At 40.0% G+C, this 26,432-nt stretch overlaps 1 protein-coding gene across 1 annotated transcript in view; it reads left to right on the plus strand.

Moving 5' to 3' along the window:
- Window positions 1–26,432, plus strand: part of LOC121385776 (protein sel-1 homolog 3-like) — a 69,009-nt gene that overhangs the window by 40,499 nt on the left and 2,078 nt on the right. The window contains exons 14-23 of the mRNA XM_041516555.1: window positions 3,623–3,760; window positions 4,481–4,543; window positions 7,780–7,950; window positions 8,737–8,861; window positions 9,694–9,777; window positions 11,793–11,883; window positions 17,129–17,219; window positions 18,034–18,140; window positions 22,872–22,999; window positions 24,939–25,041. Coding sequence (XP_041372489.1) covers window positions 3,623–3,760; window positions 4,481–4,543; window positions 7,780–7,950; window positions 8,737–8,861; window positions 9,694–9,777; window positions 11,793–11,883; window positions 17,129–17,219; window positions 18,034–18,140; window positions 22,872–22,999; window positions 24,939–25,041 — 1,101 coding nt within the window. The remainder of the gene's footprint in view (window positions 1–3,622; window positions 3,761–4,480; window positions 4,544–7,779; window positions 7,951–8,736; window positions 8,862–9,693; window positions 9,778–11,792; window positions 11,884–17,128; window positions 17,220–18,033; window positions 18,141–22,871; window positions 23,000–24,938; window positions 25,042–26,432) is intronic.

Below are 26,432 nucleotides of genomic sequence, written 5' to 3' on the forward strand. Positions count from 1 at the left end.
CATGTACTGTAGAGCTTGGAGACACGAAAGTGAGTCAGTAAAAATAATGCATTTGGATGCACATGCATTCTTAATCTGTTCCAGGGCATTAATGATGGCCCAAATTTCAGTAGGCAATCTCATGGAAATTATTTTGTCACATAATTCCCATCCCGTGATCCGTCTGTGTAAACAGGGATGTATTCACGGTACCTCTCTTGAAATTCCATGAAATGTTGTTTATAAATAACTGCAGCTGTGCAATCTTTCTTTAGATGCACAAGATCGAATACAATTTTCGGTGATTTGATATACCGGGGTGGCAAAATAAAATATGAAGGCGTTTTCAAACTGTCGGCTAAATCGATGTTGAAAACTGATAAAAACTACTTAATGTGAAGACCAATTGTTCGAATGGTATTCGGCTTCACATCAAATAACTGCACATGTTTGTTATCAAACACCGCGTTATGTGCAGGATGTTTCGGCATTGATTAGATTTAATCTTTGCAGCATACTGCAGAGAAAGCGTTGCACGTCCAGCACCCAAACTAGGTTCGTGTGCATCAACGTACAAGCTCTCTATAGGGGATGTTTTGAAAGCACCAAGACAAAGTCTAAGTTCCCAGTTGTGTATAGGATCTAGCATTTGCAAGTAAGACGTGCGTGCTGACCCATACACAATGCACCAATAATCAAGTTTAGACCTAGCTAAAGATGTATAAAGTCCGAGCATAACCTTTCAATCTGCTCCCCATCAGTCTTGCCAATAATGTATAAGATGTTGAGGGCTTTCAAACCGTTCTTTTTCATATCCTGTAAATGAGAAACAAAAGATAGCCTCCTGTCAAAAATAACCCCCAGAAATGTGGTCTCTTCCACAACTGGAACCGAACATTTATCCAAAAACAGCTGAGGATCCAAATGGTGATCTCGTTTCTGGCAGATATGCATACAGACGGTTTTTGACTTTGAGAATCGAAATTCATTGTCAGTTGCACAATGTTGAAGTTTATTCAAACAAGGCTGCAACTGACGTTGAATGATACTCATACTGGACGACCTGTAGCAAATCTGAAAATCATCGACATATAACGAGCTATCAACACCAGGTTTTAAACACTGGGTGATGCTGTTAATTTTCACAGAAAATAAAGTTACTGACAGGATGCTACCTTGAAGCACACCCATCTCTTAGAAGTGACAATCAGATAGCGTAGATCCCACTCGTACCATGAAAGACCTATTCTTAGGCCCATGCCATGGAGGTCTTTCAATATAGCATAATTCCACGTGGTATCATAAGCTTTCTCGAGGTCAAAAAAATACCGATACCAAATGCTGGTTATGTATGAAAGCATCCCTACAAACCGTTTCAAATCTAACAAGATGATCGACCGTGCTACGTCTAGGCCTGAACCCACATTGCACGTTAGGTCTCACTACACAGATGTCATCTGCCATTGAAACCCACGTTAAACTGCCCAACTTCAAGAGACGATTGCCCATAGAACGGGTTCTCGTTGGCATTAACAACATACACCATTGTGAACATACATTATATTAGCATTTATTTTCACTCCAAAATTGAGAACATTTCCGTCTCAGTTTTTTGCCATATGACCGCATCTGGCTGTAGTACCGGTCCGAACAGGTGGTTCATTAACCGATTCACTCCGGCTGTCACTTGTGCTATATACCCATGTCCCAAAAGGTCGATGCACAATATTACAAAATAACATGGGCAAAATACAGCCAGAAGGCTTACCATTAAACATACATATTGTTTTAATTCTTCACCATTTCCTAGAAGTGAATATGTGAACCATAACATGTGTCACAATTAGGAACTATAGTGGACCGTGATCAATGAACTCTCACCCGGAAGTGATCTGTGTAGTGAGACCTTAGTACGCAATTTGTGGGACTCAAGATACCAGACAAGTCTACGGTTGATCATTCTTTCCATGGTTTTACAAATGCAACTGGTCAAAGCGATAGGGCAATAACTAGTATGATTTGTTGGATCCTTACCAGGCTTGGTAATAGGAATGACAATGCCTTTTCTCCAATCAGAAGGAAAGTCACCAGAAATCCAAATTTTGTTAAATATATTTAACAGAACCATTAAGGATGATTCAGGTAAGTATTTTAAGAGTTGATAATGTATTTCATCTGGTCCTACTGAAGTATCATGGGCTTTACGTAGAGCGTCCTGCAACTCCTCCAAAGAGACGTGCCTGTTGTATACTTCAGCATTCCCAGATGAAAAGTTAATAGGTTGCTTTTCAGCTTTATTTCTGAAAGATGTAAAAGCATAATGGACGAATGAATGAACGAATAAAAAAGTGAATGAACGAACGAATGAAAGAGTAAATGGACGAATGAACGAACGAATAAAAGAGTAAATGAACAAACGAACGAATAAAAGAGTGAATGGACGAATGAACGAATGAATGAATGAATTATTTATTAATTGATGGATGGATTAATTAAATCAATCAATAAACGATTTAGATGGATGAATAAATAAAGAGATCAGTGAATGACTGAATGAATGAATAAACGGACGGACGGACGAATGAATGAATGAATGCAGATATGAATGAATTAATGATTTGTTTTTCTTCTGTTATCTGTGTATCTGTCATTAGATGAATGAATAAACAGATGAATGAATGAATGAATGAATGGATGGATGGATGGATGAATGGCTGGAGGAATGAATGCAGGTATGAATGAATTTATGTATTTTTATCTTAAGGATTGTCTGTTATTTCATTTACGTTCATCGGGGTATGAATAATAATAATAATAATAATAATAATAAATCATCCGCAAATTGTGGGAATCGGTGAAAGCGTTCACACATTGGTTTCCGGATGGGTTTTCTTTTAGGTTTGACGTTGTATACGACGATACTCAAGTTGTAAGAGTGTTCAGTCTAGCAACTGGAGAGTTGTAGACGTCGTGAGATCGAAGAGTTGGCCAACTCCATCGTGACATGTACAGTTGGTAGTTGGTCCTAGCATATGTAAATGACGTGTTTATGTACAGAGGTTGTCCTGGGCATACACGTCAGAAAATACGTACTAGTGCATAAAAGGTAGACATTTCTGATACTGTAATGCAGGGTCAGACTACCAACTATCATGACACAGTTGGCCAACTCGCCGATCTCACACGACTTCTACGACCGTCCAGTTGCAACTCTACAACCGATTAGTTTGTTAATCTGAGTGTGCCAGTCGTAAGTCGGAAGTTGGGGAAATCACAACGCGACCATCGAGTTGGTTAACTCCGTCGTGATAGTTCATAGTCTGAGCCTAGAATAACTAACACCTCAGCTATTGGGACTGTCTGTCAAGGCTGCTAGTTAGTGAGAGAGAAGTTGCTGTAGTCAGTAAAAGTTAAAACCAAACCAAAACAATACAAGAGCAAACAATAAAACTACAAAATAATAATAAAAAAATAAATAATAATAATTAAACAAAACAAACTTGTTTTGTTGTTGTTGCTTTGAAAAGACATGTACTAGTATTCGCATAAGAAACATAACAACAATAACAACAAAAATGCTAAAGGAAATTAATAATTTATAACTTCAAATAACTAAAAGATAATTTTATCGATTTCTTTTTAGCGCCGAGTATCCCGCGCACTATTTTGGGGCGCGCAAGGTTTAAAAAGAAACATCAACGAGGCGATGGAAATATTCCGTCAAGGCGCGGAGGCCAAGGACCCTAGTATGATGTACGATTACGGAATTGCAGTTTACAGGGTAAGTAACTCTGTCATCTTAAGCTGCGTTTACAATGAGCGATTTGTAATAACGATATTTCTTTCACACTACACAGAACACTATCGTCCATTTCCGTGAAAAGGGAACCGATGAATTGGCCTATAACTTTTTAATGAATGAAGTTAAAATTCATATAACAATATGTTATTAAATTTTAAACCTATACCAACTCGAATAACATATTTTGAAAGGAAAAAAAAAATCAGTGTAATAAAAAAGTTTCTTTACAAATTATCATCAAATTACAGAGGCGAAATCTTATTTTACAATGTAGGTATGAAGACAACTGATGGAACAGCTAACGTAGAGAACGCACTGTCCTACCTTTAGTCTCAGTGTATTGTATTATCGATTACTTCGATAGCAATGCAGCTAAGGCTGTTCTAGCATTTTGTCTTAACCTTTTGTATTAAAAATGAGATTATATAATCTGATGTCAATTTGTTAAAAAAAACTTTTTTATTTACACATTATTTTCATTGGTATGGGTTTAAAACTCAGTAATATGTTTTAATATAAGATTTAACATTATTCATTATTGAGAAATATATGCCAACTCATCGGTTCCCTTTTCGCGCAAACATATTTTTTTTAATATGTGAGATGTGCGGTAGTACATGGCGATATCCCACATAATATGTTGGCGCTGACCTATGATATGATGCGATATGACACTGACATTCGTTCGTTTTGTAACAGGGCCAGGGACCGAAGAAGAATAAGACCGAGGGCAAGAAATACATGGAGAAAGCTGCACAAGCGGTAAGTTAGCAAAACATAGAGTTTAAAGTTTGTTTTGTTTAACGACACCACTAGAGCACATTGATTTATTAATCATCGGCTATTGGATGTCAGACATTTGATAATTTGACATATAGTTTTAGAGGAAACCCACTGTAGTTTTTCATTAGTAGAAAGGGATCTTTCATATGCACCATCCCACAGACAAGATAGCACATACCGCGGTCTTTTATATACCAGTCGTGGTGCACTGACTGAAACAAGACATAGTCCAACGGACCCACTGGCGGGGATCGATCCTTGACCGACCGCGCATCAAACCACTGGGCTACGTTCCGCCCCCACCCCCCACCCCCCACGCCCCCCGAAACAAATAAAAATAATACAGAGTATGCGAGTTCCTGCGTAACGCGCCTCATACGTGTGGTGTGTATCTAGGTCAGTGAAATCCCTTTGCACGGGCGTGTGGTTCGCGTTTTAAAAGTAAAAGATGGTGATCCACACGCAAGTTAATACATTTGTTCCCTTATCAAATTGCATGTAGTAATGTATACTACTCAAAAGAATTTAAGGGTCAGACGATATTTTCGACATTATTTTCTGAATGTCAATTATATTAGCTAGACCATAATGTCACGCATGGTATTGTTCCATTTTGACGAAAGTGGGTCTAAGCAACCCATAAATGAATTAAAATCCACTGTCATTGACACTGTCGACTAGTTCTAATGGCGAAAACATGCTTACATTTGCACGTAAATTAGGGCGAACGCGAAAGCGCTTCATTTGCACGCTTTGCACGTGTATTCCATGTTCCCAATGCTGAATTTCCGTATAATTGGAGCTTGCGTTCGTGTACGGTGCACACTCCAAATTCGACAATGGTACGACTTCAACTGACTATCGAAGATCGAGGAAGGGCTATTGCTTGGCTTCAGGATAGCAATACGCAAAGAAATGTTGCTCTGAGACTTGGTGTCAGTCAGAGTATCGTTGGCCGACTGTGGCAACGGTACCAAGCAACGAATTTTGTTCGAAATCGTCCACGTTCGGGAAGACCCCGAAGCACTACAAATAGAGAGGACCGCTACATCACCAATATGGCTCTACGTCAACGCACAACCACTGCACGCCGATTACGTGACAATCTGCGGACTGCGACTGGAACTCGAGTGTCTGATCAAACCATACGCAATCGTCTGAGAGCCAATAATCTACGCTGCCGTCGCCAGGCTGTTCGACCACCACTCCTACCACGTCACAGAACGGCCAGACGTCACTGGTGCACGCTTCATCTGCGGTGGCAACGTGTTCAGTGGGGTCGAGTGATGTTCACTGATGAGTCCAGGTTTAGTCTCCAGTTCAACGACGGTCGCGTTCGTGTCTACAGACGTCCTGGGGAGCGCTTCGCTGACGTTAACGTTAGACAACGTCACCGGTTCGGTGGTGGCAGCATCATGGTGTGGGGCGGCATCTCTATCCACCACAGGACCCCCTCTATGTGGTGGATGGCAATCTGAATGGAATCCGCTATCTGAATGAGATTATCCGGCCGTTGGTTCTCCCAGGCCTTCAGCAGATTGGCGGCGGGGCAGTTCTGCAGGATGACAATGCCAGACCCCACCGCGCCAGGGTGGTAACGGACTTTCTCAGACAACAAGGTATCGCCAGGATGGATTGGCCAGCATATTCGCCTGACTTGGCCCCAATAGAGCACGCCTGGGACGAATTAGGCAGTAGAGTTCGGGATAACCATGCCCCTCCGGCCAACCTTCATGATCTGGGTCAACTTCTTATGGCAGAGTGGCAGGCCATTCCCTAAGAGTTCTTCAGACGTCTGATCAACAGCATGAGGCAACGATGTGTCGAGTGTATTCGCGCCAGGGGTGGATTCACACACTATTAAACGAATGTTCTAATGTGTAAAATCCATGTTTGACAACCTTCAACTTTGACAGCATGTCATGTGACTTTCTTGTATACAGTGACGTTTATTTGTGTTTTTTTGTAAATATGGAACAATAAATAAAAACATTGGTGTAGTTTACATCATCAATCTAATACACTCTGAAACTTATTTGGTTATATTTTTGACCCTTAAATTCTTTTGAGTAGTATACATGTAATTGACAGCGAAGCAACCTATATTAAGTCAATGTGTTGAAGAACATAATGAAACCGAAACATAATTTCGTTCTTCATGGATTTCTATGAATTCAGTAATTCTAAGCAGGCATGTTTTGAACCATTGTAAAGTTCTAAATCTACCTCGGTTTCATATAAAATATACACAATTATCCTTGAATCAAGTAGTGCAATATTTTCCTGTTAACAAATTAAAAGAAATAAACATACATGTATATTTGAGAACATACTTACAAATGTTTTGTGTGCACCTGTAATACGGTTTGTTTATTCGTTTATTACAGTGTCACGTGACAATACACATAAAAGATTCATACTATATACAATCACGTATTGTCACCCAGCCTACATAGGCTTATGAAACACTTAAAACATAAAATACGAAGTATCATTCATATAAAAAAAATATTATTTTTAAAATGTTAATAAAATCTAATTTCATAATTATAACATCACACGTCAATGTGAGAAAAATGAAAATCTTGAACTCATTTGTGTGTGTGTGTGTGTGTGTGTGTACGAAAACACGCCCGTGAGACATGTGTCTCTCACACGTTTCACGGACGTTTCGCGTAGAGAAATGTTAAACGCTCTAACATTTGACAAACACAATGTTATCGTAATTGTGTTATGTGTATTATAGGTCGTTTTTTTATTACTTGGTTTTTCCTTTACACCTCAACGAAGTTTGAATTATTAGACTATGACAGCCATCTTGGATTTTAGCATTACTCAGAAACGTTTGATTGAATATAAAACTGAGTTTCTTCCATGGCAACATTGAACCATCTTTCCATATATGAAATTCTATCCACCAGCCCATCTATTCATCCATACATCCATCCTTCCTTCCTTCCATCTACCATGCAGTCACATACTCATCCAGTCAGCCAGCCAAGACCCAGCCACCCATTTCACTCACCTACCCATTCTTCCCCATCCATCCGTCCATCCTTCCATCAATCTCTTCATCATCCCTCGTTTCCTTCATGCATGCATGCATGCATCCATCCGTCCGTCTGTCCGTCCGTCCATCCATCCATCGATCTATTCACTTACCTCCAGCCACCTATTTGTAATGCACCCAACCACTGTATTGCATTACATTGCAGCAACACCCGGACGCGATCAACGCTTTAGGCTGGATCGCCCTGCAAGAGCGCGACTATGAAAAGGCGGCTAAGTTGTTCGAGCAGGCGTTCCGCATGAACCAGCCAGACTCCGGCTACTATCTGGCTCATCTGCACATGGAGGGGAAGTACCCGGGAAAACCAGCCGATTGGGTGAGCCATTTAGAGCTAAATCTAATCAAGGGATAACTCTAGTCCAAGCAAACCCCGCTGACTGGGTGAGTCAGTTTGATGATAACTCTATCCTAGAGATACTACCCAGACAAACCCGCCGACTGAGTGAGTTATTTAGGAGATAACCTTAACAGTAAGTAGATGTAACCCGTATTACGCACGGGAAAGTTTACATGGGGCTTTCCCCCAAAAATAACTGAGGCTACATATACGGCCGGCGTGTATATAGCCACTTCAGTGTTCAGTAACAAAGTTGGCGGCCTCCATCATAGTTGTATTTATGGAATTCATCGTTCTAATCAATATGTAGCACGATGTATGTATGGCAACCGACTGGACCTGAGCGCAAAATGATCCTTGCAAAGTGCGGCATCGCGTAAGTACAAAAGGCGGTCAGCAGTACAAATCAAAAGATGAGAAGAGATCAGAACGATGGGAAAGTGTTATAAAGGCCTTGTGTGTTATATTACACCAGTAATACCGTGCAGCTCTAGCTTATATATACCATACAAGTCTCGATGTTTAAATGTTGTTTTATTTTAGGGCACAACGTTCTGGTTGCATATTTAATGAAACCTCTCAAGACAGGACACTCTGTAAAGTGATAATTCCAGTTTACAGAGTCCCTTTTTAAAAAACCAGAACAGAACTTAACCTCTCTAAACCGGATCCCTCTTACAACCAGACATTGGTCTTGGTCCCAAGGGTGTCCGGTTTAGAGGGTTTTCACTGCACTATACTATATTTAGTTGTTGTTTATTTTAGGACACGGCTTACGGATTCTACGAGTGGTCTGCCACCAGAGGGCACATCGATGCTGGGGTGCTGTACGCCTATATGAACATCAAGGGGACGTTGATCCGCCCACGCAATGTCTATCAGGCGACAGAGTATGTATGCATGTAAAGCTCAATCCGCTAAATCAACCACTGTTATTAAGAATATAGTGTATACACGCACAACGACCACTGTTATTAAGAATACAGTGTATACACGCACAACGTAATCCGCTAAATCGACCACTGTTATTAAGAATACAGTGTATACACGCACAACGTAATCCGCTAAATCACCAGTTATTAAGAATACAGTGTATACACGCACAACGTAATAGGCTAAATCAACCACTGTTATTGAGAATAAAGTGTATACACACACAACGTAATCCGCTAAATCGACCAGTTATTAAGAATACAGTGTATACACGCACAACGTAATCCGATAAATCGACCACCTTTATTAAGAATACACACCACTTAAAGCTGAAGTCTCGGCGACACTATAGTCGTTGTCTCAAAATAATAGTATTTACTAGTAGAAGATAATTTTACTGGAAAACCTCTATGTAAGGTGACCGGCAGATTAATTGCTAGTTATCGAGTCCCCACCAGTGTCCCATGATTGGTATATCAAACTATCGTTGGTACTCTCCTGTCTATGGAAAATTGTATATGCATGATCCCTTGATGCTTTGTTGGTAAAAATAGTCTATCATTATGAGTGGCAGCCATCCCCTCTGTCTCTCTGTCTCTCTCTCTCTCTCTCTCTCTCTCTCTCTGTTTCTCTCTCTGTCTCTCTCTCTCTCTCTCTCTCTCTCTCTCCACAAGGTGTATAAATTACCATATATGTATTTTAAAACTTTATTTTATTTGTAGCCGTAGTTTAAAATGTGCTAAGATGTCGTTAAACAAATACTAGTTTTCCTTTTATTTCTCTGTGTAGATGGGCTCGATTCATAGCAGAGAAGAACCCGAGTTTGGGCCTAGTGTTGAGGAAAGGACTGCACGCGTACCGGCGAGGGGACATGTACGTACTTAGTTTGTCAGTGAGACACATAGAACCAATGTCGCACAGCAGTCATGTGACTTGAAATATACACTTCGTGTTCGTTCCTCTTTAGCTGCAATAAGTAGTCAACTTTCAGTAATCGATTATCAGTGCCGGATCCAGGAAGTATTTTACAGGGGGAGGGCTATAGGGGAAAGGGCAGTGGATCATGCCAACTTGTCAAAAGGGCATCCCAGTGAAAATAAAAATAAAAAAGCCACTTGACTATTTTGACTATTTATGGTAGGATCAGGTTTTTATATTAGGAGGGAAGGGGGCAACCCACACTATGTATTATATATGATTTTATCAAATTTAATATTTAAAAAAAAGGTTTGATGGGGGGCATGACCCCCGTGTCTCCCCCCCCCCCCCCCCCCCCCACCTACGCCACTGGGTGGGATCGGGTCCCCTGGTAGGATTATGTCAACATTAATACTACAAAGTCACCACAGCCTGTCACTTTTTGTGATTATTAAAAGTCACCATTATCTGTCGCATTCTATGAATAAACATTTAAAACTTTAAAATCACTTTAACCTGTCTTTTGTTCTGTGAATTTTAAAATAAAACTTTAATGCCATCTAAACCTGTCACATTCTGTGATTATCAAACGTTCAAGTCACCATACATTCTTTTTGAAGTCACCATACCAGGTTAAATTCTGTGATTATCAAACTTTAAAGGTGCAGACCCTAGTTTCAGCCCGTAAACATGGACACTATTTTTAGTTAATCTACAAACCTGCAACACACTTTTGCATTTGATTATAACAGAGAGAAGCTTAAACAGGGAAATACCGTCTAAAAATAACTAAAGCTCGTCTCAATAACCGTTACTTCTCAGACGAACGTGCGTTTTTAGAATTATGAATAATTTAGTTTGGGGTATTGCAAAAATGACCAGAACCTGAATGACCAGAAGCACTTAGGTGTACGAAAATGAATACTCTATTCTAAATACTAAAATGAATACTCTATTCTAAATAATAAAATGTAAGTACTTCTAATTTAAATGATCAAAAACAGCTTTAATGGTGAAAAAATATGTTGAAGTGTTTAAAAACTAGGGTCTGTCCCTTTAAAGTCACAATAGTATGCAAAGTATGTTATTGTACACCTATGCTAAATCCTATTAAGTCATTATGCAGCTTAACAGCTCCGTACTTACAGAGGTGGTTTAAAGATCCGCGTGGCCTGTAGCACAAATAACAGCGGGGCCACCTTCCCAGGATATATATTTTGCAACTTCCTCGGTGAGAGGGAAAAATGACCTTGAAAAAATAAATGTACACATCACCTCGGGGCCCCCTGAAGCGCGGTGTCCGTAGCACGTGCTACTTGTGCTACTAGGATAAACCGGCTCTGTGTATTTATTTCAAATATTCACTATGCCAAGTCAAAGTACGTCATTCTTAAAGTGATCACACTAATAGTTTACCTATCATCTTTGCTCCGGTCTGTACGGTGATGCATATAAAATGTCTCTTGTTACATTAAATCGAATTTCCTGTCCTGGACGTAGGAGCCGGCCCAGGTCGACACGTGCGCCCATGACAGGCGTGCGCTACAACAGCTTTTTCTGAATGTGCACGTTAAACCCTATGACCTGACCTGACCCATTAAATCAAAAAGGATAGTCCACAGAATGGCGCCAATAGTTTCCTCTCACTATCTGAGTGGTCCTTAACCACTTTTTCGACTCCATATAACTGATAAAAATGTGTTGAGAGTGCATCGTTAAATAAAACATTTCTTCTTCCTTATTAGTCGCCTACCGGTACAATTGGATGGAACTATACATTTTGTCTCCATCTGTTTGTCTGTCCGTCCGCCCGTTAGTTTGTCCATCCGTATGTCCTTCTACCCCACATATGATGTTCGCTATGGCTCAAACTACTGAGCCGAAATTTGTATTTAGCTATTTTACAGATGGTTTTATTGATATTTATGGCTCTTGAATTTAGGAGATTGTATTGCTTTATTTGTTTCCAGGTCGCTGGCTCTGTTTTACTACATGATGGCGGCGGAGACGGGCATTGAAGTGGGAAGTTTTAACGTCGCCTGGCTCTGTGAAGCTAATGACGTACGTGATGATAACAAAAATTGCCAAACCTTTCTATTTCTACCATTTCTTCTTGTCTTGAACACATTTCCGGGGGAACTAGGATGGTATGTCATGAAGTGATTATATGTCCCGTCACTATGCATGTATTGGCTGGCTTGCTGGCTGGCTGGCTGGCTTTCATGCTTGCTGACTGGCTGGTTGGCTGGTTGGCTGGCTTGCTGACTTGCTGGTTGGCTGGCTTGCTGACTTGCTGACTGGCTGGCTGGCTTGCTGGCTGGGTTGCTGGCTTGCTTGCATGCTTACTTGCTTGCTGGCTGGCTAGTTGGCTGGCTGGCTTGCTTGCTGACTGGCTGGTTGGGTGGCTGGCTGGCTTGCTTGGTGACTAGCTGGCTTGCTTGCTGGCTGGCTGGTTGGCTGGCTGGCTTGCTTGGTGACTAGCTGGCTTGCTTGCTGACTGGCTGGTTGGGTGGCTGGCTGGCTTGCTTGCTTGCTTGCTTGCTTTCTAGCTGAACGTCAGACTGGTCAAGGGAGGGCATATCAACCCTACACTACTCATGTTCCAATGGTCGATTATAATCGAACGTTTATCGATTTGGTTCTACCGATGTGATGATCGATTATTAAAATCCATTATCGATTGTTTGGGGAAAAATTAACTGTATTTCTTTCTGCAGTTTAAATGACAGAATTGATGTAAATATGCTGGGGTTTGGATTTGTTTTCATGTACGGTATACACAAAAATTCAACAGGTAGGCCTATTACATAGCTATTAAAGGCAAAATTATCTATGTGTAGCTTGAACAGGACAATTGGTACATGGTCTTTCTTGGGTTCATATAATTCTAACCGATTGAGGAAAGTTGATTGGTTGATGCAAATCGATTATAACCGATGATCGGTGATGAAATTCCAAACGATTCGGCCACATCCGTTTTAAAATGAGAGAAAAGTTGATTTATAATTAGGGGTGTGCGGTATAATCGGTTCACCCACATATTATTCAAAGGTTAAAATAATCCAGGGATTTGTAGCGATGGGGGGGGGGGGGGGGGGGTGCCAGGAATGGTATATATTTTGAAGTGGGCGCCCCTCGTCCTCTCAGATCCGCGCCTGGAATTGACCTATATACTTCACATTTTAAGTAATAAACTTCAACTTGTTCAGTGGCGGATCCAACGTGAAATGGAACAGGGGTCACAACGAGGCTGTGAAGCTGGCGATGGGCAGGGAGGGGTGTTTGGTGGTAATTTTGCAATTTTTTAATATTGTCATAACTAGCAGGGGCAAATGCAGGTTTTTTTCAGGCATGACACCTATAGTATTCAAAAGCTCACGAACATGTGTTAAATATATGATTATCAAGTTGATCATTGTAAACATGTTACCCGCTAAAACAAATAAATGCATTATATTCATCTGCTAAACACTGGAGTTTTCGGGGCACTTCGAATTTCGTAGCGGGTGGATGCACCTCCAACACCCTCCTCTTGGAGCAGTTCTCTGGGAGCAGTCATTATGGTTACATTGATGAAATAAAACTGAATTGATACAATTAATGAACTCAACTGAAGTAACCTCACGTACATTTCTTGTCATCTTTATTAATATGCATTTCTCGCTCCAGCCAGTACAGCACGACTGGTACATCAACGGCCGTGGTATGTGCTATCCTGACCATGGGATGGTGCATATAAAAGAGCCCTTGCTGCTAATCGAAAAGAGTAGCCCATGAAGTGTCGACAGCGGGTTTCCTCCCTCAATACCTGTGTGGTCCTTAACCATATGTCCGACGCCATATAACCGTAAATGAAATGTGTTGAGTGCGTCGTTAAATAAAACATTTCCTTCTTCCTTATTAATATGCATATGAGCCATGTCCCACCCCCCGCACCCCTCCCAATCACGCCTCGCTGTTTTTCCAACATATTTTATACATATTTGCCTGTCACCCCATAACACGACTCATTGACCACGTGGCTGCCTCCCCCAATATATAACCTGGCTGTATAGCTGGCTACGCCAATGCCTACGCATCCCATCTCCTACTTGATCTGTACAAACAAACGAACGAACAAACAATCGTAACACAGGGGACAGGGAGGACAACTGCTCCCCCCTCCCCCCTCCCCCCAGTGCTGGAGCAAAACCTCAAATTAGGGCAAGAAATATACAGATATTCGGGCACAATGTGCTAACCTGAGACCTTTTCACGATGCATTCCCATCATTGTACCCTCAAAATTAGTTGTAATTCATATGGAAAATGCGTAGTGATTTGTTTGCAACCCTGTATCATATTATACCGGTATAGCTATTTAATAGTAATGCTAATATGAATAAATGTTGTTATGCAGATTCGGGCATTTTCGTTTAATTCGGGCAAAAGCACCCCACCTACAAAAATGGGAGCCCGTACGTCTATGCAAAACATCAAACACTTACCTGTATTGATATATATCCACTCAACATTTGAAGGAAATAATGCAACAGAACAGCACAGTAGTTAGGCCTAGTTAACATTAGGTAGTACTAGATCCATGCACAGATATTTTACATTTATATACACTTAAAATAAATATGATTATAAATGTTAAACAGCGATTCTGTCAGCACATTAAACGTTGAAGCATTGTTGACGTCACGTCAAAGGATTGCTGACGTTTTCATGGTAACGTTCTCGGCAATTTCCGTAACTTAAGCGAAAATGTCGAAATTTCATTGGAATGCGCACCCCGGGACCCTTACCGTGGATCCGCACCTGACAGGAATAAAAGTAGCGCAGAACTGTGTACAGTGATAATCCATCGTCCGTCACCGGCAGGATTGATGGTGTAAGAAAATATTAAGTACATAAAATTCGTGTACTAAAATAACATCCAGTTATTTGTCAAATTTAAAATGTAATTTCACGTCGGTCATCCTTATTGGATATTTTACTATTAAATAACAGTAAATAAAATGATTGGGATGTATGTTTATATTTAGAGGCAATATAACTAGGGTATCCACGAGTACTCGGGCACGGGCCGAATCTAGCAAAACTCGAGTTCGTTCATGGAAGAGCACTTGAATTTAATTATAGTTTTACGTCATTTTGCCATAATATATGCATGTCGCCGGTTACACTATAGGGCTATGAGTCATGGAGGTCAAACAATTAGTGGAAAGTGTGGAATGCAATACATTGGTATGATTTAACATCCATGTTCAGTGCCTGAATTAAGATGCATAGTCTCATTATCATCTACCAGGTACTCGGGTCCAGGTGGAGTACTGAGTCCAATAAATTATGAACTCGTGGAGGCCCTAGATATAAGGGGACCGCCCCCTTCCCCCCCCCCCCCCCCACACCTCCCTCCTAAATATATTAAAGTGCCTCTGTTTTTCTGTTTTGTTTGTTTGTTTGTGTTATGTTATTATTGTCGGTTGTTGGTTCGTGTGTCGTTTTCCCTTAACCATTTCCCTCATTCCCTAAAAAACATATTTTTTTAATACGCCAATGGATTATTCTTGCATTTGAATCTCCGTGCTGTTTGTACACCCTAATTTGATGCTATATTCCTCCCATAAAAAAAAAATGCTTATTGTTTTGTAAATAATTTCAGTTTGGTTAGATGTGAGGAGAAATGTAAAAGTCTTTTGGAAATAACATTTAAAAAATCCCAACAATTATTTTGGTGTGCAATTTAGAAAACAGTTGGCTCACAAATAAATACCTGTAGTCCGTCCCACGGGAAACGCCTTTTTTGATACTATGGAATTAACTCCTCAAATTAAGGCAAAAACGATGGTGATATTCAGGCAAAATGTTCTAACGTGAGGCCTTTTCACCATGTAGTTGAGGGGCTGGACGCAGCCCAGTGGTAAAGTGCCCGTCAAATGTGCGGTCGGTGTGGGATCGATCCCCGTCGGTGGGCCCATTGGGCTATTTCTCGTTCCAGCCAGTGCACCACGACTGGTATACCAAAGGCCGTGGTATGTGCTATCCTGTCTGTGAGATGGTGCATATAAAAGATCCCTTGCTGCTAATCGAAAAGAGTAGCTCATGTAGTGGCGGCAGCGGGTTTCCTCTCTCCATATCTGTGTGGTCCTTAACCATAAGTCCGACGCCATATAACCGTAAATAAAATGTGTTGAGTGCGTCGTTAAATAAAACATCTCCTTCCTTCCATGTAGTTCACTCATTCTAATACAAAAATGGAAGCCAGAACGCCTATGCTCAGTTTTGTAGGGAGAGCATGCTGACAGCTGAGCAAAACGTAACTTGAGACGTTTGGCTCAACTGTATTTTTGAGAATGGCCAACATAGCACAAATCCCCTTGTTTCCTTCGAGATATAATTGGTGCTATAGAATTTGAATGGAGCAATTAAATGCCAAAGAGAAAAGGGTGCGCAATTTTGATTGAGGGAATTTGGCGCAATTTTCAACGGTCAGTCGAAAGGTAAATGGCCGAGCTAATATAGGTTTTGATATTAGTGAATCGAGAGTAGGTCGTTAAATTTTAGACTTTAATTTGTTTGCATTACCATAGTATGACACCTAATAGCCGATGTATTTTTCGTGCTGGGGTGTCGTTAAACATTCATTCATGAATTCATTCATTCATTCGCGTACGATGAGCTACGTGCTACTTTGCTTATGACTGTAACAATGACGTCATTCTGATACCATTTCATGTTTACATTGGTCAGTTGGTGATTTCACCACAGCTGATAGCTGGTGTAGCCCGCACAGGGTGAGATTGTTGTGCGTAGCCCAAAATATTAAACACTATTGATATGTTTTCTCACGACCACGTGAGGCAACCCCCCCCCCCCCCCCCCCCCACCCCCCCAAAAAAACAACAACAACAAACTCGTCAGGGCACAAGCGCTACCCTCTTCACAAACCAAGGTAGACCCTACCATTCCTTATAGTATAGGCTTACTGCATTTCGCAGAATACCGTAAAGAATGGTACCTTGGCTTGAAGTTGAAGAGTTATTAGCTGAGTAAAAAGGCTCAAGTAACTTTAAAAGTTTGTTTTGTTTAACGACACCACTGGAGCACATTAATTAATTATCGGCTATTGGATGTTAAACATTTGGTATTTCTGACACGTAGTCATCAGAGGAAACCCGTACCATCCCACAGACAGGATAGCACATACCACGACCTTTGATATACCAGTTGTGGTCTGATGGCTCTAGTAACTTGTGCTCAGCTCAAAGCTCGCATGTGCAGTTGGCTTTATATGAAATGATCCCATCATTATATTTCAGAATGGAATCGTGGCATCTGTGGAGAAAGATTGTCAGTGGCGACACTACAACCTGACAATACAGAGACAGTCTCATTTTGTCAACTCTTACTGTGAGTATAGAACACAAACATCAACAACAATTATAACTGTCAGTGGCGACACTACAACCTGACAATACATTGACAGCCTCATTTCGTCAACTCTTACTGTGAGTATAGAACACAAACAACAACAACAATTATAACTGTCAGTGGCGACACTACAACCTGACAATACATTGACAGCCTCATTTCGTCAACTCTTACTGTGAGTATAGAACACAAACAACAACAACAATTATAACTGTCAGTGGCGACACTACCACCTGACAATACATTGACAGCCTCATTTCGTCAACTCTTACTGTGAGTACACATGTACACAATGTATGTAACATACACCACCACCAACAACAACAACAGTAGCATAATTCATCGTCATTTATTAGAGATAAATGTCAAGATAGGTAAAAATAGCGAAACGTGGCACCTGCAATTATAGTAACATCCTATCGAAGAAAGAAAGCGATACAGGGCTGGCTCTGGCACTAACCAATTGCTGAATTTTATTTTAATTTGCGAAATAATTTTATGTAATAATTGACATTTTGTTAAAAAAAAAAAGCTGGGTTTTTACCGTTCAATATAGAGTGTGGTAAAACCTTTTGCTCATCCAGACACTGGTGCCTAAATACATGTATAATACCTTTTCACTGGCACAGTTTATGTATTATCCAGACTGCATTTTCAAACTAACACGTGAACAATAATCACCCAGATGTTTACAGAATATCACCCAAGAACCATTTTAGTGCGCTTAACACACTTTTGAATTATTATTTTTTTAACACCTGCGCCTTTAATTATTTTGACATGTGTGTTTCAGCGCTAATTAAAATGGGAGACTACCATTGGTACGGCTGTCGGAATGGGCGGAACGTGTCACGTGCAGTTCATCTGTACACAGAGGCTGCTGGGAAGGGAGATCCCCACGTGAGTAAATAATCAAATTTACTGCATTAATGTACCCGTGGTATGCATGGTACACATTCCATCTTTTGACTGACAGTCCATAGGAAGAAAGGAAATGCGGGGTTTTTTAACGACGCACTCAACACATTTTATTTACGGTTATATGGCATCGGACATATGGTTAAAGATCACACAGATATTGAAAGAGGAAACCCGCTGTCGCTACTTCATGTGCTACTCTTTTCGATTAACAGCAAGGGATCTTTTATATACACCATCCCAGGTAGTACATACCATATCAGGCAAGCGCTGTACCACTGAGCTACGTCCCACCCCAACGGAAACACTGAGAGTGTGCAATAACCACCCGTACCACGAGTACGTTATGCGTTAACTGACTGGTTTTGTCAATCAAAACATGGAGAGTGTGCAATAATCACCTGTACCACGAGTACGTTATGCGTTAACTGACTGGTTTTGTCAATCAAAACACTGAGAGTGTGCAATAACCATACCACGAGTACGTTATGCGTTAACTGACTGGTTTTGTCAATCAAAACATGGAGAGTGTGCAATAACCATACCACGAGTACGTTATGCGTTAACTTACTGGTTTTGTCAATCAAAACACTGAGAGTGTGCAATAACCATACCACGAGTACGTTATGCGTTAACTTACTGGTTTTGTCAATCAAAACATGGAGAGTGTGCAATAACCACCCGTACCACGAGTACGTTATGCGTTAACTGACTGGTTTTGTCAATCAAAACACAGAGTGTGCAATAACCATACCACGAGTACGTTATGCGTTAACTGACTGGTTTTGTCAATCAAAACACTGAGAGTGTGCAATAACCATACCACGAGTACGTTATGCGTTAACTGACTGGTTTTGTCAATCAAAACACTGAGAGTGTGCAATAACCACCCATACCACGAGTACGTTATGCGTTAACTGACTGGTTTTGTCAATCAAAACACTGAGAGTGTGCAATAACCATACCACGAGTACGTTATGCGTTAACTGACTGGTTTTGTCAATCAAAACACTGAGAGTGTGCAATAACCATACCACGAGTACGTTATGCGTTAACTGACTGGTTTTGTCAATCAAAACATGGAAAGTGTGCAATAATCACCCGTACCACGAGTACGTTATGCGTTAACTGACTGGTTTTGTCAATCAAAACACTGAGAGTGTGCAATAACCATACCACGAGTATGTTATGCGTTAACTGACTGGTTTTGTCAATCAAAACATGGAAAGTGTGCAATAATCACCCGTACCACGAGTACGTTATGCGTTAACTGACTGGTTTTGTCAATCAAAACACTGAGAGTGTGCAATAACCATACCACGAGTACGTTATGCTTTAACTTACTGGTTTTGTCAATCAAAACACTGAGAGTGTGCAATAACCATACCACGAGTACGTTATGCGTTAACTGACTGGTTTTGTCAATCAAAACACTGAGAGTGTGCAATAACCATACCACGAGTACGTTATGCGTTAACTGACTGGTTTTGTCAATCAAAACATGGAAAGTGTGCAATAATCACCCGTACCACGAGTACGTTATGCGTTAACTGACTGGTTTTGTCAATCAAAACACTGAGAGTGTGCAATAACCACCAGGGGACAATATTTCGAAATCTGAGGTAACCGGAAGTCGGTTCACGTGGTTTTTAACTAGGTAACCAATTGTTCGGTTACGTGAATTATATTTGCGTAACCCATGGGTTATCTGATCGGTTACCTCAAAATTACGTTGAAATTATATTTTAAATACATAGTTTTTAGCTAAAACATAAAGTTAAAACAAATACAAAAGAAAACATTTTACAAAAAAGAAAGAAAAAAAAGTCTTTAATGCTTGCTAAAGTTAACAATATTATAAAAGAACTGAATATTAGCCCCAGTACTGAAACAAAATACAGGGGCGTAGCCAGAAATATTTTTAGAATTACGCACGCCATAGCCGTGCCCGAGCAGGGGATTCGGCCACCCCCCCCCCCCCCCCCCCCCCCCCACCCGTGAAAATTTTAAAAGTTAGGACGACTGTAGATGCATTTTTTAAAATCTTTTTTCGAGTCAGTTTTAAGAGGTCTATTTTATAGAACAATTACAGACAGCCTCGACCTATTCCCGGATTTTGTTTTTGCATTACGCACGTGCGTAATGGGCGCTACGCCTTTGAAATAGATAAATACTCATTTGTAGGGATTCCTTTTTGCGATTTGCGGTGGCTATGCTACTTTCACTTCATCGATGGTACTTATATACTACAGTGACGTTCCAAATGTTAGGGTTTTTTTAAAGCTCATTATGCGATGTTAGTATTTTTCAATTTTTGTGACACTTTTGGATTCCTGTTTACGTTAAAACTGTTTTTAACATATGTAAAATTATAGCCAATCCAATAGTATGTCTACATATATTCCTTTAGAGATAAAATAGCAGCAGAAAAGTTAGCCGTCCCAAGCGGTCCGAGCACATTTCTTTAAAACTGTTTTAAAACTGTAGACTGGTCGCAAGTTACAACTGTTGCAATATAACGTTGTTTAGTGGTTTGCTGCGCATCAAGTATCTAAAAATCAGTCTAAAACATTTGTCGGAATACCAGTAGTATGTCTGCATGAATAAACTTCCTGTAATCGTGAAGTTTGCAAGTTTTAATTTCTGAACGTTTACAGGTCATGACGTAACCGATTTGCGGTTCTCGTAAATTTAATTTTGCGTAACCGACACGCGAACAGAACGGCGGTTCGCGTGAAATATTGTGCCCTGAACCACCCATACCAAGAGTACATTTTGCATTGACTGACTTGTTTTGTCAATCAAAACATGGAAAGTGTGCAATAACTGCCCATACCACCAGAACGTCTATGCGTTAACTGACTTGTTTTGTCAATGAAAACATGGAAAGCGTACAATAACCACCCATCAAAACATAGAAAGTGTGCAATAACCAGCCATACCAGTACGTTTATGCAGAAACTGACATGTCATGTAACACACGCCAAACTGACATGATAAGGAACTTGGCTGTGAGAGGTAGTGATACGGTCCAAGCATGCTCGCCTGGCCACGTATCTCAGCTATCTGTCGAGGAGAGGGAGTTAGAGGGGGGGGGGATGGAGGGATGGACAGATGGACACTAAAACTCGTTTGCAGCTGGAACCGAGATGTGAACTCAATATTGCCGATGGCTTAATTTCAGGAGCGGATCCAGAACATAATTGGGGGAACCAAGGGAAAATGTTATACGGACCAATGGGAGGGGGGGGGGGGGGCACTTCAGTATTGGATCCTCCTCTGAATTTTCTCATTCTGATTAAAATCAGTTCCACTGGCCTATACGGTTTTCTTGAATGGTAGGTCACCTGGACAAAGCTATATATGGAGTGGAAATTAAAGACCCAGTGGAGCTGATTTTAATCAGATTGGAATTTTCTTTCATTGAGATTTGTTCTATATGTGTAACAGGGTGTTTTAACAGACATTATATGACAAACATGCATTATTTTAAAACACTATTCATGTATTTTATTCTTTATTATGTTTCTGTTTAAGTTGTCTTGGTTGGCTATTCTTTTGTTTCACTCTGTATTTGGCTGAGTCAGCTTGGGTAGTACTCAGTGACTTTCTGTGGCCTGGCCAGGTAACCAATTCAATGACAAGCCCAGTGTCATTGTTTCTGGGGTTTTCAATTTACCTGGTCAGAGGCAATTCAGTTTTAGACCAGAAAAGAAGTTTTTTGGTTTAGCTCCAGGTTTTCAAGTTTCATTCAGCACAAATACTAACAGCACATAGCCAAGGTTAATGCATCCCGTAATGTACTATTAATTTTAAATGAATTAATGTTTAAAGTGTGTGTTTAACTAGTTTCATTATCAAAGGATAATTAATTAGCTAATAATAATTTGATTATGACTCAAGCTATGTAGTTAATGGCTAAATGTTTAGTGTATTATTATGATGATAGGTTTAAGTAAAGATTTTATTAATAACTGAATTATATGTAACTTGATATATTTATCAAAGATAAATATAAAATGGATGTTTATAATGATAATAATTAAATAACTAATATATTTTATTTATTGAAGAATGTGTAATGTACTTTTGAGTATTTTATAATAGTTAGTACCTAAGTTAACAAAAGAAAGAAATGTTTTATTTAACGACGCACTCAACACATTTTATTTACGGTTATATGGCGTCAGACATGGTTAAGGACCACACAGATTTTGAGAGGAAACCCGCTGTCGCCACTACATGGGCTACTCTTCCGATTAGCAGCAAGGGATCTTTTATTTGCACTTTCCACAGGCAGGATAGCACAAACCATGGCCTTTGTTGAACCAGTTATGGATCACTGGTCGGTGCAAGTGGTTTACACCTACCCACTGAACCTTGTGGAGCACTCACTCAGGGTTTGGAGTCGGTATCTGGATTAAAAATCCCATGCCTCGACTGGGATCCGAACCCAGTACCTACCAGCCTGTAGACCGATGGCCTACCACGACGCCACCGAGGCCGGTACCTAAGTTAACAAGGCTTTATTTTGTTAACAGTTATCATCCCGTAATGTAGAGCACAACCAGCATCTACTTAAAGACCTGACCCACAGTCGGTAGGCACAATAGTTGAATGTACATATAATATGCATTTTAGTATGTGTTTAACATTATGATATAAGCACAATGTATTTTTCTGTTACATATATAGCTATTTCTTCCCCATCAGGCATTGTTCAACTTGGCTGTAATGGTGGAAGATGGAGTACAACTATCCCAGGAGACGTTAAATAAGTTACACTTTCCACTGGCAGACAGGAAAGACAACTTAACAATACTCACAAGGCTGTACTCACGGTGAGAACTTTCATAAATTAACATACATTAGGTCTACTTTTGAATAGGTTAGCATACATTACAATGTAGGTCTGTATTTGAATAGATTAACATACATTAGGTCTGCATTTGAATAGATTAACATATATTAGGTCCTACTTTTGGATAGATTAGCATACATTAGGTCCTACTTTTGAATAGATTAACAGACATTAGGTCTGCATTTGAACAGATTAACATACATTAGGTCCTACTTTTGATAGATTAGCATACATTAGGTCCTACTTTGAATAGATTAACATACATTATGCCTAATTTTGAAAATATTGAAATACATTAAGTAGTATCTTTTGACTAAATGAGTGAGCGAGAACTCTTTTAGTGTGCCCATATACCACGAAGTTTCAAGCACGGTTATCTCAGGTCCGGTTTCTGGTATGTCCAGGGACCTGACCCGGGAGAGAAAGTGAATAAATGAAGATGCATTTGAATACATTAACATACATTTTGGGGAGGGCTTTATCTCGGGTGGTTGAGTGCTCACCTGAGGTGCTTGCATCACAGGATCGAATCACCTCAGTGGATCCATTCAACTGATTGGGGGGTTTTCTCATTCCAACCAGTGCACCACAAATGGTCATAGACCGTGGTATGTGCTTTCCTGTCTGTGGGAAAGTGCATATAAAAGATCCCTTGCTCCATTAGAAAAAATGTAGTAGGTTTCCTCTGATGACTACGAGTCAGAATTACCAAATATTTTACATCCAATAGCCGATGATTAATTAATCAGTGCAAAACAAACTTTAACATGCATTTGGTCCTATTTTTGAATAGATAAATATGCATTAGGTCCTACCTTTGAACAGATTAACATAAATTTGGCCTACTTTTTTGATAGCTTAAAGGGACACACCCTAGTTACGGCTAGTTGTTAACCATTACGGGGTTGTTTTTCGCTATTAAACCCATTTTTTCACAAATAAAATTGCACTTTACTTACCGTTTATTATTTAGAATATATATTTCCATTCACCTGAAGTGTTTTTTGGTAATCCTGGTAATCCTGGTTTTTGTAATACCACAAAATGCATTTTTCTTATTTCTTAAAAACGCACGCATGTTTGAGAAAAAACCGTTTAGCAGACAAGGTCTAATCTATTTTTAGATGGGATATTTCCATTTCAATGTCACAGACGTTGGTATACCACGTGACCGTTATCATTTTGATTCGGTTTGTTTTCTCGTGCACGGTTCGCGCAATCAACATCCGATTTGTTGTTGTTCATTTGTGAGATTTTTCTTCACAGTTCGTGAACATTTTCAGTAACAATAAAGTTCAGACAAGTAAGTGTCTCAATACAAAACGTTACAAACCCTTAAAACCAATAATTTTGCTAAGTCTTACGATATCTGGAGAGGGGATACAACCAGGACAGAACAGTTGGCACATGTCCAGGAGAGGTGAAAAGAACGCACCTCAAGTCTGTGCGCACTCTGTGAAATTTGTTGTGACGTAGGCATTGTAGGCATTGTTGTGCTTCGAGCGACATCTACCGGTGACATCAGAATACTAACTTTCAAAATTATTTCAAGCAATTGGGACATGGGGATTCCCATGGTATTTATCGATATAAAACCTGCTTTTTCACTCCATTTGATAAAAACGTGATCTAAGTGTGTTACAGGTTTGTAGATTAACCAAATTATAATTTATTTTCGCTGGATGGAACTAGGGTGTGCGGCTTTAACATAAATTTGACCTATTTTAAAACTCTTTGACATGCATTAGGTCTACCTTTCAATAAACTGGCATACAGTAGGCCTAATTTTTAACATTGTCATAAATTGGACCTAGTTTTGAATAAATGAACTTGGAAAATTAGGCCCGTTATTTTTTTTATTTTTTTATTTTTTTTAATAAACAACAAAGACACAAAGAAAAATCATTATTTGTTTGTAGATGTAAAGAGTCTAGAAAGACTGAGGCATACCTCCCGTGCTCTCTTGCCCTGGTTCGTCTGCAGGCTCTGGACGTGTGGACACGATACAACTTGTGGATGAAGGTAAACACAAAATTTACTGTTATTTCATAGGAATAGTCTGGTTCATAAGAACAATACCTGAAGAGGGAGTGGGAATAATCAATCTTTAGTGGAGGAGAACCAGTGGCGGATCTAAGGGGAGGGGACAAAGGCCCTGACCCCCCTCCCCTACATTTTGTGAGTTATATTTAAATTTTATTGTAATTTTCTTTTTTATGTTGAAGAATCAGAGGAAGAACTAATAAAAAGGTCTAACATTGGGTGGTACATGTAATAGCTTGTTCTGGATCTGCCACTGAGAACAGTCTCTTAGTGGGGAGTGGCCACAGGCCATGTTTGTATTTTTATATAAGAGTGGGTAGGTGCATGTGCACTAATTTATGCAAGGAGGGGTCTAGATTGTAGCGATAGAAATTTATAAGGGGATCGAGGCATGCTGTCCCGGAAAATATATAGAATAAAAGAAGAAAAACTTTGCAAGAACAGGGGTGGGATGTGGGATGAGTTGAAAACCCAAAACTCATCCCCTGCACACACGCCTAATAGGACAAAAATACCTACATTTTTGTCCTCAAGAGGGAGAACTCCACACACCCCACTCACCCAATCATGGTTACTATGGGTATGGGCCCCATTCCATGAAGCCATATTAGCACTAAGATCATCTTATGCATTTAAGGAGATCATAAGAGCTAAGATTGGTCAAAGACTGTGGTATGTCTTTTTCTGTCTGTAGAAAAGTGAATGTAAAAGATCCCTTGTTGCATTAGTAAAAATGTAGCGGGTTTCCTCTGATGACTATGAGTCGGAATAGAGTAAATTGTCAATTGACATGTAGTACTTGTTGAAGTATTATACATTAAGTTATGTTGTTAAAAGTTTGTTTTATTTAACGATGCCACTAGAGCACATTGTTTTTTTTTTATCTTATCATCGGCTATTGGACATCAAACATATGGTCATTCTGACATTTTTTTAGAGGAAACCCGCTGTTGCCACATAGGCTACTCTTTTATGACAGGCAGCAAAGGATCTTTTATTTGTGCTTCCCACAGGCAGGATAGCACAAACCATGGCCTTTGCTGAACAAGTTATGGAATACTGGTTGGTGCAAGTGGTTTACAACTACCCATTGAGCCTTGCGGAGCACTCACTCAGGGTTTGGAGTCGGTATCTGGATTACAAATCCCATGCCTCGACTGGGATCCGAACACAGTACCTACCAGCCTGTAGACTGATGGCCTAACCACGACGTCACCAAGGCCGTTTGTCATGTTGTTAAGTGCAATGTGGGCCATTTGATAAAAAAAAATCTCCTTTTCATTCCATCCAGAGCAGGGTTTATTGCAGAAAAATTAAAAACTGAAATACCGATTGAAATTTGTGTAATTTAGTAATTATTCTTAGGCCCA

Source organism: Gigantopelta aegis, chromosome 12, assembly GCF_016097555.1.
Source record: "Gigantopelta aegis isolate Gae_Host chromosome 12, Gae_host_genome, whole genome shotgun sequence".
NCBI classification, from domain to species: domain Eukaryota; kingdom Metazoa; phylum Mollusca; class Gastropoda; order Neomphalida; family Peltospiridae; genus Gigantopelta; species Gigantopelta aegis.